The sequence below is a fragment of the Bombina bombina genome, chromosome 6 (genome assembly GCF_027579735.1).
Source record: "Bombina bombina isolate aBomBom1 chromosome 6, aBomBom1.pri, whole genome shotgun sequence".
In the NCBI taxonomy this organism is placed as follows: domain Eukaryota; kingdom Metazoa; phylum Chordata; class Amphibia; order Anura; family Bombinatoridae; genus Bombina; species Bombina bombina.
The window spans coordinates 840,521,261-840,535,383 of NC_069504.1; the positions used below are offsets into that span (position 1 = coordinate 840,521,261).

Consider the following 14,123-nt stretch of genomic DNA (forward strand, 5'->3'; position numbering starts at 1 on the left):
ACTAGTAACGTCCCGTGGTTTCTGGGACAGTTTGGGTACAGTCAAAGATGTGGAATTAGCTCAGAAAAGTTCAGGCCCCTGAATTTATTGTAGGAAGCCCCTAAATCAGGGGTCAACAAATATTTTTAAAATTTAGGAACCAGTAAGAATAGTTAGGAGCCAGACAGCAGTATTTTTAGATATGGAGAATAACACAAAAAGTTAGGAGCCATGGGTAAAATTATAGGAGCCAGTGGCTCCCTGGCTCCTGGGTTTGTCAAGCCCTGCTATAAATATTTAAAGATATTTGTCAACCCCTAGATTAGATTGCACAGAAATGCTTGCTGTCTGTTTCTAAGATATATAAAATCCAAAAAAGCTATAAACATGTAAAATGTTTTAACAGACCACTAGTATAGCCAAACAAGCCTAGTTTTGTTAGTACATTGTAGGTGTATATGCACAATAGTTTACTAATTATATAGTAACATAAAAGTTTCAAAGTAGTGCATACATGCCATTTACAGAGGATAAAATAAGCAACACATCTTACTCAGCATGTTGGGTCATTATTTTTCTGCCAGCACCAATCCATTGGAAAGCCATAATAATAAAAAGTGAGATCAATTGAATTTAAATTAAATTTATAAAGTTCTATAGATTTAACCAATATACTTACTGTGGAATGTTTCCAGTAAGTGACCACATCTTCCATATTATGCAGTGGGTTCAGCAGAAAGTGATCCCTCCATTCTAGCCAATCAATTGTCAGAGTGCCGTCACGATCCATGCTGTGTATATATGTATTCAGGTTGTTATTAAAGGGCATAGTTTAAAATAAAATGTTTGCTTTTTAGATCATTTGTGCCCCTCCAGATTAGGATATTGCTAGTGATTACAGCATACACACATATGCCTTTCCTCAATGAAGATGTCCCCCAAAAAATATCCTAAGCTCCACAGAATCCTTCCAAGTCCTGTTTAACCATGGGTTCTATATAACAAGGTTAGCCAACTGGGAGCCCATGGGCAACTCTGCACTTCTTTGTGTGACATAGTTTTTATAGCCCCAAGAAAAAGTGGAACTAAAAAGCTACAAATGTGTGGGTTGGTGATTTGGGATGGGGGGATAAACAAAGTGACAACTAAAAAAAATCCTCCAGAGAGGAGAACAGCGGATAGAGGGGTACCTTGAAACCGTGGATATTTATAGGAAATATTTTTAGCCATAGACTTTTATGCATTTTCTAAAATATTGATCTGCAGCACCCTTGTGTTAGGAAGTTGGACCTCACTGCCCTGTAACATCCTATATATCTGCTTTTTGTATTCTGTTATTAAAGGGAACTATTGTTACGAACATTATTGCAAACACTTTGTTGAAATATGGTTGCCATATGCTGCATAAAACACATACACGCTCTTGAGATTATCTAACTGTACTGTCATGGAAAGAAGCTGATAAAACAAGGGATACCAAGAGAAAGAGGACAATTTTATAATAGAAGTAGATTTTATTTTTTTACCTGTATGCTATGATAAAATAAACTTTAATTTTGACTTCCAAATTCCTCTTAAAAGGGCATACAAGTCAAAATTAAACTTTCATGAATCAGATCGAGCATGCAATTTTCATAGTTTTTAGTTTATTTCAATTATATTATTATTATTATTATAATATGAATTCTCTTGGCAAACAGGGGCAGCAATGCACTACTAGGAGCTAGCGAGTGATTGGTGACTACACACATATGCCTCTTGTCATTGGCTCATCAGATGTGTTCAGCTAAGTCCCAGTAATGATTTAGAGCTGACTTTAACTATGTGTTTAACCCCAAGCAATAAAATTATCAAAAAATTATGTCCCTTTAACATCTATGGATTCTTTGGTCTTTCTGCTGCATTCCCCATCTCTGTTCATGTTCTCACACCAAAGAAAGATCAAATATAAAAACCATTAAAAAAACAACACAACAATATAATAAATATAGATGTAAGTACAATTTATAGTTAAAAACAAGGCCATTATTTTGAGCACATATGATTAATAAACTCTTCACTTTCCAAGCTCTGGAACTGCTAATTTTAGATACATTTCCCTCTTTGCTCCATCCACGTGCTCCCTTATTATTAGTCTATAACATAAACAATCTATTTTGTCTCTCTCACCTTTGGAGGATTTTCTTTGCTTGGCCAAGTGTAATGTTCACTCCAAGACTGTGGAAACATTCTTGTATCTCAGAGACGTCAATATGACCTGCAGGTGGCGATTAAGATTAAAAAAAAAAAAAAGCAAACATTTTAGACTCTAAAATGCATAACAATTACTAAGAAATATTTTATAATTTATAGGCAGTGAATATGTTCTTTGTTTTATATATATATATATATATATATATATATATATATATATATATATATCTACTGTATATATATATATATATATATATATATATATATATATATATATATATATATATATATATATATATATATATATATGTTGACATATTGCTTAAGGAAATCAGGACCACTGACAACCCACTTTTCATTCTTGTAAAAAAAAAATATGTCTCCTTGCCAATAATTGTACAAAGATTCCATCTAGGGCATATTTTGAGTGTTGCTGGCAAATCTAATTTTCTCTTTGAAGAACAATTAACCATGTCTGGCAGTGTAATGAAGAAGACAGCAGAGCAGTGGAGTATTTTGCTTTTATGCTGCCCTAGGCAATGAAAATTCTGCAGCCTCCCCCCCAAGGTTTAAGACCGCACATATAGCCATACACAAATACATTTATCTATTGCTGCAATATATATATATATATATATATATATATATATATATATATATATATACCCCCAAACAATACCCAAGTGCTGAAAGCCAACAGAACTAAAGGCAGTAGCTAGCCGAATAAAAGAAAGGTTCAGAGCTACCTCAAAACGGTAAGCTCCATGGGCAGTCTCTTATTATACCCCCCTAGAATGTAAGCTTTTTGCCCCAAATCTCGCATTATATACCTGTATAATACTTAGAAACATAGCCACACAAAAAAAGTGCTGCCCCTTCTCAATCTGCCTTGTTTGCCTAGGTACAAGCAACGTAAAGAACAAGACTGAGGCCACAAGCCTCAAACAGGAACGCCTGATGCCTTTCGGGCATGCGCTTCATCAGAGGCTAAAGATTCTATGGGAAATGTAGTTTAAATGCGCTGTGATAGCCAATTGCGTCATCGGTTTCATTAAACCAATGATCATGCTCATCTGCTCATCATGGTATGTATTGATGTTTATTTGCTAGAGCAGAGCTTTCCAAACTTTTCATGTTGGCGACATACTTTTTAGACCTACATCATTTTGCAACACGGTAATTCAGTTGTTATAGCAAACAGGAGGTTAAAGGGACAGACTACACCAGAATTTTTATTGTTTTAAAAGATAGATAATCCCTTTATTACCCATTCCCCAGTTTTGCATAACCAACACAGTCATATTAATATACTTTTTACCTCTGTAATTACCTTGTATCTAAGCCTCTGCAGACGGCCCCCTTATCTCATTTTTTTTGACAGACTTGCAGTTTAGCAAATCAGTGCCTGCTCCCAGATAACTTCACGTGCACAAGCAGTGTTATCTATATGAAATAAGTGAACTAACACCCTCTAGTGAAAAACTGTTAAAATGCATTCTGAAAAGAGGTGGCCTTCAAGGTCTAAGAAATTAGCATATGAACCTCCTAGGTTAAGCTTTCAACTAAGAATACCAAAAGAACAAAGCAAAATTGGTGATAAAAGTAAATTGGAAAATTGTTTAAAATTACATGCTCTATCTGAATCATGAAAGTTTATTTTGGCCTAGACTGTCCCTTTAAACTAACTTGCTTTAAGACTTACGGGCACATACATAAATGATATAATAACACAATGTATTTACAAGTAAGTATGTGCAAGAATTAAAAAAAAGTTTAATAACACCAATAGCTACTTACTATTTTAATGGGATGTATGAGGTTGATGGGATGAACATAGTTTCTGAACATTTGGTGGAATATTAGATAAAGATACTCGCATTTCATCATCAAGCATTTTTAAGCTTCCACTTCCTATCCATATATCAAGAGCAGAAGCAGCAATGCACTACTGGGAGCTAGCTGCATAAAAAAACACTGACTTCTGACTTCAGCTCAGCGTTTAAGCTGCCATCCTCAGCTCTGCGAGTCCGACTGACTCCTGCCTGTGCTGCAAACACACTGCTGTCCCACTCACTGACTACACATGCAGTCATGAGCCGATTGAGGAGACTACACGTGCAGTCAGGAGCCAATGTGCCGCCAATGGGAATAGTTTCAGTTAGCACTGAGCTGCGTCAATAGGTTAAGATGATCTGTGACCCACTAGATATTAATCACGTGTCAACCATGTGATATGTTTAGCAGGCAGGCGGATAGTGGGAAACTAAAAAACTATTGGAAAAAAATAAATAAAAAAAAAAGTGTGCTGAAGCAGGGACACACCTACACACTGCCAGCGACACACTGTGTCACGACACGCAGTTTGGAAAGCACTGTGCTAGAGGTAATACAGCGCATACAAAACTTCAAGTTCTCCTTTGTCTGATACTTTAATATAAACATAAAACATAAAGTTATGAATTAAAATATAATAATGATATATTGTTTGCCTAGGCAAAAATACACCCCTGCAGTAGAGGCTGCATATCCTATGAGACACAGAGATGCTTCCTCTATACAGAATAATTTGACAAGAGATATACAAATATAATAATAATATATTGCATGTTCCCACATTGATCTATAATAAATACAAAATAAGGTAAACATGACATGTACTGTACATAATTACAAGATTACGTAACAATACATAAAAAATACAGTCTTATATATACACCATCACGATTGCGGTCCAGGCTGTGGAACATGATAAGAAGGCGCTTTTCTCGCTCCTCCAGGTATCGAGTAAACTCCTCAAAGTCCAGCTCTCCATCTTGATCTGTATCTCCAGCACGCAAGATCTCCTGAACACAAAGGGATGATTGTTACAATACTGGATACTACTGCATGTGGATTTTTAATAATTTCTATTAACCTCTCCCTTTAAAAATAACAGCGCAAACCCCTCTTTCCCAAAAAATCTGATGCCCTCTTTGAGCTTAATTTTTGACATAATAATGGCAGATGAACAATAATATTATCTCAAAGAAAAAGCTTTAAATGAGCATAAATAACAACAATATTTATCTTACATCCCTAAATTAATTGTAATTAATTTAGCAGGGGACACGATAAGCAATATTGCAACCATGTTAACTTGAGCGCGTATTACAAGTTGAATTTGCGCTTGTCGGGTTACCACAAGTGAAGACATCGCATGAAGTGTAAGGGTAAAAAAGGTGAACCAAACACAATTTAAACACATTAAAATAAAGTGTTACACTCATTTACTCAGTTTTTGATAAAAAGGATTCATATAAATATTATTAAACATTTTTATAAGGGATAAAAAGTATATGGTATACGACAAGGTATTTGACTGGAAAGGCAATAACACACACACATATATATATATATATATATATATAAAAAATAAGTCTAATATGAGTATGGATATATATATATATATATATGTGTGTGTGTCTATTTATGTGCGTATATATATGTATATACATATGTACACCTGTAAATACATAAATACACCCTAGAGGCAAAACTTTCTTTCAATTTCTGCGATGAGAATGCTTTTAGTGAAAATGTTTCTGCAGGTCATTTTTAAATAAAATTCCATTTTAAATTAGGCAGTTATACTAAAGCACCAGCTCAAGTGCAATGTGTTGGTTAAGTGGAGAATAAAGCCATTTTTAAAGTTTTAGAATATATTGTAGTAGTTAAAAATTGCATTGCATATTCGCTGCAGACAAAAAAAGAAATTTTGTAAAATGTCTCTTGAATAAATTTGTTTCCTTTTCTCTTTGTCTAACATAGAAGTGCAGTATTAAAAAAGGTGCATTGCTCATACGAACGTCTTATATACAGAAAAAAACAGCTTTGCAGACTGGGAAAGGCTAGGGGGGCGGCTTTGACAATAATCCATGAGAGTCAGTCAACAAGCAATGCACTGCTGCTTTGCAGCACTACAGCATATTTGACTGTTCACTTCGAACAGCACTTTGCTCTGAATGCACTGTGTTAAGGAAAACTTAAACAGTGTAGCCAGAGCACAGCTCTGTTTGAAAAGAACAGCCTAATGTGGATCAGTGTTGCAAAGTTAAAGTGCTAAAAGTTCCTGCATGTGTCCTGTTCTTTCTGCAGACATGCTGCATTTTCTGAGATGACATCTCAGATCACTGTATGTTTTGCCTTGTGGAAATACACACACACACATATAAATATATATATATATATATATATATATATATATATATATATATATATATATATATATATATATATATATATATATAATGTTCAAAGAGAGCACTCTCACCTCCAAAAGCAAATGCCAGGGTGCCAGCAGGTAAATATAAGGACAAAGGAAGGCACTCTCTGGTCTTTTTAGTCGATGACTTTAATGAATAAAGTGTGACGTTTCGGGGAGGAAGGGGAGTGTCCCCCCGAAACATCACACTTTATTCATTAAAGTCATCCACTAAAAAGACCAGAGAGTGCCTTCCTTTGTCTATATATATATATATATATATATATATATATATATATATATATATTAGTATTATTAGGCCACTTTTGGACCTTAGGTTATATCAACTGTAAATATAGTGTGTGTGTGTGTGTATATATATATATATATATATATATATATATATATATATATATATATATATATATATATATATATATATATATATAAAAATACAAACACACTTTGGAGCCTTTTTCACTCAAATATCTTAAACTTAAAAAAAAAAAATTTAATCAATTTTAATATTTTTTAATGTGCTTTACTGTGTTTTAACTGTAAATACTTTAAATTTTAATGTTTTTCACTTAGAGGAAAATGTTCTTAGTTTAGCTTAGGGTTTAGCTCTGTAGGAGTTACGCGATGTCGACTTAGCGCGCAATCGATAAATGTTAGGTTTTTTTTTTAAAGCGAGCTCCATTGAAGTCTATGGGGAGAAGTTAATATATAGAGTCCAGCTGTTAGCGTGCATCGGGTTTCGCTCGCGCGCAAACAATTTTATCTAAATTTGTAAATACACCTGCTATCCCGTCCACGTTAAACGTTTACTTTGAGAGAAATAATCCCATCAGCATATGTCCACCCCATTGTATGCATCTAATATACAGCAATAACCCTTGTATCTGGTACTCAGTTGCTCAGGGACTGAGTCACCGGTGCTTAGGTATAGAAATGATTTATATCTGGCCTGCTGGAGTAGTTGAGGGATGCAGTTGTGAAACACTGACATACAGTGCAACAGAGTGTAAATTTCAAAATGCATTATGGTAGATTAAATCATGAGGCAACATGCATCACTGCAGGTGTAACACATTGTAACATGATATGGTAAATAATTCCTTTATTAAGCATCAAGAGCACTATGTATTATGCGGTGTCTTATGACTTACTTGTTCAGCATTATTGCAGGGTGTCATTCCCATTGCTGCAAGTCCCTCTTTAAGCTCGTTGATATCCACACGGCCATCTTTGTTAGAGTCCAGCTGACTAAAAAGTAGCGAGTACCTCTTCTCCCTCTCAGGATCCTTGCTGTCATAAACATGCATATTGGGGAGCCGTATGGCCCCCGAAGGGCCTTTCCCAGTCCAGGCTCAGATTCTGCAGCACGCACAGCTGTCTAAATTCTGAGATATTATGTGTGTGCTAAGCCCGCCCTGTTTGGATTTGGGAGAAAGAAAAAAAAATGGATGTCTTACTGAAATAACCAAATTTTTTATAGTTACAGTTAAACACAGCAAAATACTTTTTCCAAGTCACTAAGCATTAGACTGTAAGTTCTTCTGGGTGTTGAGTTCACATTTAATAATTAATTTCTCTCATCTGAATGATTTATTTACAGTACACATAGAATGATTTATTTACAGTACATAATGTGTTGCACTAGAAAAAAAAATTGGGGACTAAAACAGAACTAACATTTTCAAATGATTTGAAGATTCAATGTATCTATGTATCTATATATTTAAATAAATTACTCAATATTTTCTGGTAAAAATATAATTTCATTATGTATTTCACCCCTATTTCCTGTAGTCTAAGTCATAAAATTTGAAAGAGCACATGGCAGGCTTAAAGGGATAGTAAACACCAAAAATGTTATTGTTTAAAAAGATAATAATCCCTTTATTTGCCATTCCCCAGTTTGTATCTAAGATTCTGCAGGCTGCCTCCTTATCTCAGATCTTTTGACAGACTTGTATTTCAGGCAATTAGTGCTGACTCTTAAATAACTCCACGTGCATGAGCACAATGTTATTTATATGACACATATGAACTAATTCCCTCTAGCTGTGAAAAACTGTCAACTGCATTCAGATAAGAGGCGGCCTTCGAGGGCTTAGAAATTATCATATGAGCCTACCTAGGTTTAGCTTTCAACTAAGAATACCAAGAGAACAAAGCAAATTTCATGATAAAAGTAGATTAGAAAGTTGTTTAAAATGACATGCCCTATCTGAATCATGAATGTTTAATTTGAACTTTACTATCCCTTTAACATATTAACAGTGGTAAGTCCTGTCTTCTGTAGACTCAGGCTTGGATTTACTCCTCCAAATAAAAAAAACTTGGTGGTTGCAATACCATCTCTATTTGCTTTTAAAAAATGTCTTTTTTTTGTGCCAATGTGTAAACAATGTATTCTCTGCACGATCTCTTTTCTAATAAAAAGAATTTAATAAAAAAAAACTTGGTGGTTGGAGTTTGCCCACTGAAAAACAACTGCAGCAAACAATGTGTTAGTCTGTTCTAATAATGTTCAGATGGATATGTTAATTTATTAGAAGACTGTAGAAAAATGTTGTAATTTCATAGTGTTTACTGTCCCTTTAAAGGTCATATAAAAAGTATGGCTATTAAACACACAAATAATAATAGTAATAATATATTTACTAAAAATGACCAGTGTCACAGGGTCAGATTTAGGTAAGGTTGTGGTACCTTTTTTCTGATGTTCTCCCTAGAGTAATTGCCACCTTAATAGAGGTGTGGGGAGGGGGGGGGGGTCCTAGAGTGGAGAGGTGGAAGGGAGAGTAGGGAAAACAATCTTGGAGGGGGTAAATGAGGGAGGGGGCATCTATACTACGATAAAATGTAGTTGTTTTTTAATTAAATAAAAAGGAAAAAATTATAGAAAACTGGGTTCGGCAGAGAGCTGCCAGTACCTAAGATGGCAGAAATTAGTTAGAGGGGGGAGGGTTAGAGAGCTTTTTGGGAGGGATCAGGGAAGTGGGAACGTAAGGGAGTAATCATATACTGAATTAAGAAATAATAATAAAAAAAAATTAAAAAGCCTAAAACTGTATACTGGCAGCCTGACCAGTGGGGGGGGGGGGGGGGTGAGGGAGAGAAGATAAATGTTTGAAAGGGATCAGGTAGGGATCACGGGGTGGGAAGTGCCAGGTGTGAGGGTAATATCTACACTAAAGCTAAAATTAACCTTACAAGCTACCTGATTAACCCCTTAACTGCCGGGAATAATAAAAGTGTGGTGCGCAGCTGCAATTAGCGGCCTTCTTATTACCAAACAGTTATGGCAAAACCATATATGTCTGCTACTTCTGAACAAATTTGATCCCAGAAGCATTTACAACCATTTGTGCCATGATTACACAAGCGGTATGTAAATAATTTCAGTGAAAAACCTAAAGTTTATGAAAAAGTTAACAATTTTTTTTTTATTTGATGGCATTTGGCGGTGAAATGGTGGCATAAAATATATCAAAATGGGCCTAGATCAATACTTTGGTTTGTCTACTAAAAAATAAATATACAGTTTTGATAGGTAAATAAAACAGGCTCTATTTATGTTTAAATGGAGTGATGGCAAAAATGCTCTGGTCTTTTGGGGAAGTTTTAGTCTGAAATGCCTGGTCCTTAAGGGGTTAAAATATTTAGTCCCTAATAATACACCACTAGATATATTTCAAGAGGATCAATTTGAAGATTTGCATCTTTAAATAATTCCATTTCCATCTCTATCTTTCAGTTCTGTCTTAACCCTCCCACCTCACTTTGTGTACCACAAGTCTATGTGATGATCAAATTTAACTAGTAGCACTTCCTGGTTTACTGTGATTGGATAAGGAGGGAGAAAAGAAATGTGTGTGTGTGGTCTGTCTCTTCCTTAATTTGTCGTTATAAAATTGTGTTTCAATGAGTGCTGAATTGTTTCTTTGTGACATTGATTCTGTTACAACTAGCTGCTTGTACATAGATCTAACTATATATCAGTACCAGCAGTTGTATAAGTGTGAAAAAAGAAATTGCAATTTTATACTCTGTGTTGCTGTTTTTGTAAATACCAGTGAAGTATCTTACAGTGAAGAAAATATATGCAAATACACGTTTGTTTTTAATCTTAACGTTTAATCTAAATAGGAAAGAAGTTATGAATGATAAAACCTGGCAGGGTGTGCTCATAACCAAGCTAGAGATTTAAAAACACATTTGTCAGTGTTTGCTATTTTAAGAAAGATTTGTATATGAGCTGTTATGTCAGTCAAGCACATAAATAATTAATCTATCAGTAGCGAGGTGTCTGTATCAATCACTGTGTCTGCAGTATTTGGATTACTAGTGTGTCTCCTCTGCTGCATGTCAGTATCAAAGTAAATTAATTCTGAATGTGCAGATAAAATAGTATTAAAAAATTAGGTGCCAAAGTTTACAGAATAATATTAAAGGGGTATGAAACCCAAAGGTTTTCTTTTGTGAGTTTACTAGTATTATAAAATCTGCTTCATTCTCTTGGTATCATTTGTTAAAGGAGCAGCAATGCACTACTGGTTTCTAACTGAACACATGGGTGAGCCAATGACAATCAGTATATATATGCAGCCACCAATCAGCAGCTAGAACCTAGGTCTTTGCTGCTCCTGAGCTTACCTAGATAAACCTTTCAGCAAAGGATATCAAAGGAAGGAAGCAAATTAAATAATAGAAGTATATTGGAAAGTTGTTTAAAAGTGTATGCTCTGTCTAAATCATGAATGTCTAATTATGACTTTACTGTCCCTTTAAACTGGTAGTTAATGACCAAGGACGTACCCTGCACGTCCTCAGGGGTTTCAAGCACTGGAAGCGATTGTGATCGCTTCCAGAGTATTGCAGTGATTCCTCGATATTGAGGCATCCTGCAATACCCTTTTTTTTTAGCCACTGATGCAGAGAGTCACTCTGTGGCCCTCTCAACATCGGCCAGCGATGGTGCCAATCGTTGGTGGGTGGGAGGGATAGGAGGTAGGCGGCCCATCGTTGGAGGAGTTCCGGTTTGAGGTCCGGTGAGAGTGTGCGAGGGAGTCGGGAGCGCGCGTGAGGGGGTGGGAGCAGTTGGGTCCGCTAAACTATGGAAAAGCTCAAGTGAAGGAAGGAGGGAGAGGGCTATAAATAAAGATTTTGGAAAGGGATCTAGGAAGGGGAGGGGATAGGGATAGGAGGGGGGTGGGCAGCTACACTACGGAAAAAATGTGTACAATACATTTTTTTTTTTTAAATCAGCCTAATTTTACTGCAAACTGGGTACTGGCAGACAGCTGCTAGTACCTAAGATGGCCGCAAATAGGTAGAGGGGGGGTTAGAGAGCTGTTTGGGGGGGATCAGGGAGGTTGGGGTGTAAGGGGGATCCTACACTGCAGAAACTTTATTACAAAAAAAAGGCTTTTATTTTAGTACGAGCAGAATTTCTGCCAATACTTAAGATGGGGGTGACCTTTGGGGGGTGGGGAGGGAAGAGAGCTGTTTGAGAGGGGTCAGAGGGTGGGATGTGTCAGGTGGGAGGCTGATCTCTACACTAAAGCTAAAAACATAATTTATGTAAGAACTTACCTGATAAATTCATTTCTTTCATATTAGCAAGAGTCCATGAGCTAGTGACGTATGGGATATACATTCCTACCAGGAGGGGCAAAGTTTCCCAAACCTCAAAATGCCTATAAATACACCCCTCACCACACCCACAATTCAGTTTAACGAATAGCCAAGAAGTGGGGTGATAAGAAAAAAGTGCGAAAGCATATAAAATAAGGAATTGGAATAATTGTGCTTTATACAAAAAAATCATAACCACCCCAAAAAAAGGGCGGGCCTCATGGACTCTTGCTAATATGAAAGAAATGAATTTATCAGGTAAGTTCTTACATAAATTATGTTTTCTTTCATGTAATTAGCAAGAGTCCATGAGCTAGTGACGTATGGGATAATGATTACCCAAGATGTGGATCTTTCCACACAAGAGTCACTAGAGAGGGAGGGATAAAATAAAGACAGCCAATTCCTGCTGAAAATAATCCACACAAAAAATAAAGTTTAACGAAAAACATAAGCAGAACATTCAAACTGAAACCGCTGCCTGAAGTACTTTTCTACCAAAAACTGCTTCAGAAGAAGAAAATACATCAAAATGGTAGAATTTAGTAAAAGTATGCAAAGAGGACCAAGTTGCTGCTTTGCAAATCTGATCAACCGAAGCTTCATTCCTAAACGCCCAGGAAGTAGAAACTGACCTAGTAGAATGAGCTGTAATTCTCTGAGGCGGAGTTTTACCCGACTCAACATAGGCAAGATGAATTAAAGATTTCAACCAAGATGCCAAAAAAATGGCAGAAGCTTTCTGGCCTTTTCTAGAACCGGAAAAGATAACAAATAGACTAGAAGTCTTTCTGAAAGATTTAGTAGCTTCAACATAATATTTCAAAGCTCTAACAACATCCAAAGAATGCAGCGATTTCTCCTTAGAATTCTTAGGATTAGGACATAATGAAGGAACCACAATTTCTCTACTAATGTTGTTGGAATTCACAACTTTAGGTAAAAATTCAAAAGAAGTTCGCAACACCGCCTTATCCTGATGAAAAATCAGAAAAGGAGACTCACAAGAAAGAGCAGATAATTCAGAAACTCTTCTGGCAGAAGAGATGGCCAAAAGGAACAAAACTTTCCAAGAAAGTAATTTAATGTCCAATGAATGCATAGGTTCAAACGGAGGAGCTTGAAGAGCCCCCAGAACCAAATTCAAACTCCAAGGAGGAGAAATTGACTTAATGACAGGTTTTATACGAACCAAAGCTTGTACAAAACAATGAATATCAGGAAGAATAGCAATCTTTCTGTGAAAAAGAACAGAAAGAGCAGAGATTTGTCCTTTCAAGGAACTTGCGGACAAACCTTTATCTAAACCATCCTGAAGAAACTGTAAAATTCTCGGAATTCTAAAAGAATGCCAAGAAAAATGATGAGAAATACACCAAGAAATATAAGTCTTCCAGACTCTATAATATATCTCTCTAGATACAGATTTACGAGCCTGTAACATAGTATTAATCACAGCGTCAGAGAAACCTCTTTGACGAAGAATCAAGCGTTCAATCTCCATACCTTTAAATTTAAGGATTTCAGATCCTGATGGAAAAAAGGACCTTGTGACAGAAGGTCTGGTCTTAACGGAAGAATCCACGGTTGGCAAGAGGCCATCCGGACAAGATCCGCATACCAAAACCTGTGAGGCCATGCCGGAGCTACCAGCAGAACAAACGAGCATTCCTTCAGAATCTTGGAGATTACTCTTGGAAGAAGAACTAGAGGCGGAAAGATATAGGCAGGATGATACTTCCAAGGAAGTGATAATGCATCCACTGCCTCCGCCTGAGGATCCCAGGATCTGGACAGATACCTGGGAAGTTTCTTGTTTAGATGGGACGCCATCAAATCTATTTCTGGAAGTTCCCACATTTGAACGATCTGAAGAAATACCTCTGGGTGAAGAGACCATTCGCCCGGATGCAACGTTTGGCGACTGAGATAATCCGCTTCCCAATTGTCTACACCTGGGATATGAACCGCAGAGATTAGACAGGAGCTGGATTCCGCCCAAACCAAAATTCGAGATACTTCTTTCATAGCCAGAGGACTGTGAGTTCTTCCTTGATGATTGATG

At 36.3% G+C, this 14,123-nt stretch overlaps 1 protein-coding gene across 2 annotated transcripts in view; it reads right to left on the reverse strand.

Annotated features, from left to right (window-relative positions):
- LOC128663748 (calcium-binding mitochondrial carrier protein SCaMC-3) overlaps positions 1–14,123 on the reverse strand; it is a 173,028-nt gene that overhangs the window by 148,199 nt on the left and 10,706 nt on the right. Inside the window, exons 2-5 of one of the 2 annotated variants that reach the window (XM_053718230.1) lie at positions 7,582–7,845; positions 4,889–5,015; positions 2,149–2,236; positions 659–770 (exon numbers count right to left, since the gene is read on the reverse strand). In XM_053718230.1, the coding sequence (XP_053574205.1) occupies positions 659–770; positions 2,149–2,236; positions 4,889–5,015; positions 7,582–7,737 (483 nt within the window). In that variant the 5' untranslated portion in view covers positions 7,738–7,845. Of the gene's footprint in view, positions 1–658; positions 771–2,148; positions 2,237–4,886; positions 5,019–7,581; positions 7,846–14,123 lie in introns of those variants that run through there. The other variant, XM_053718231.1, reaches the window with a different exon arrangement.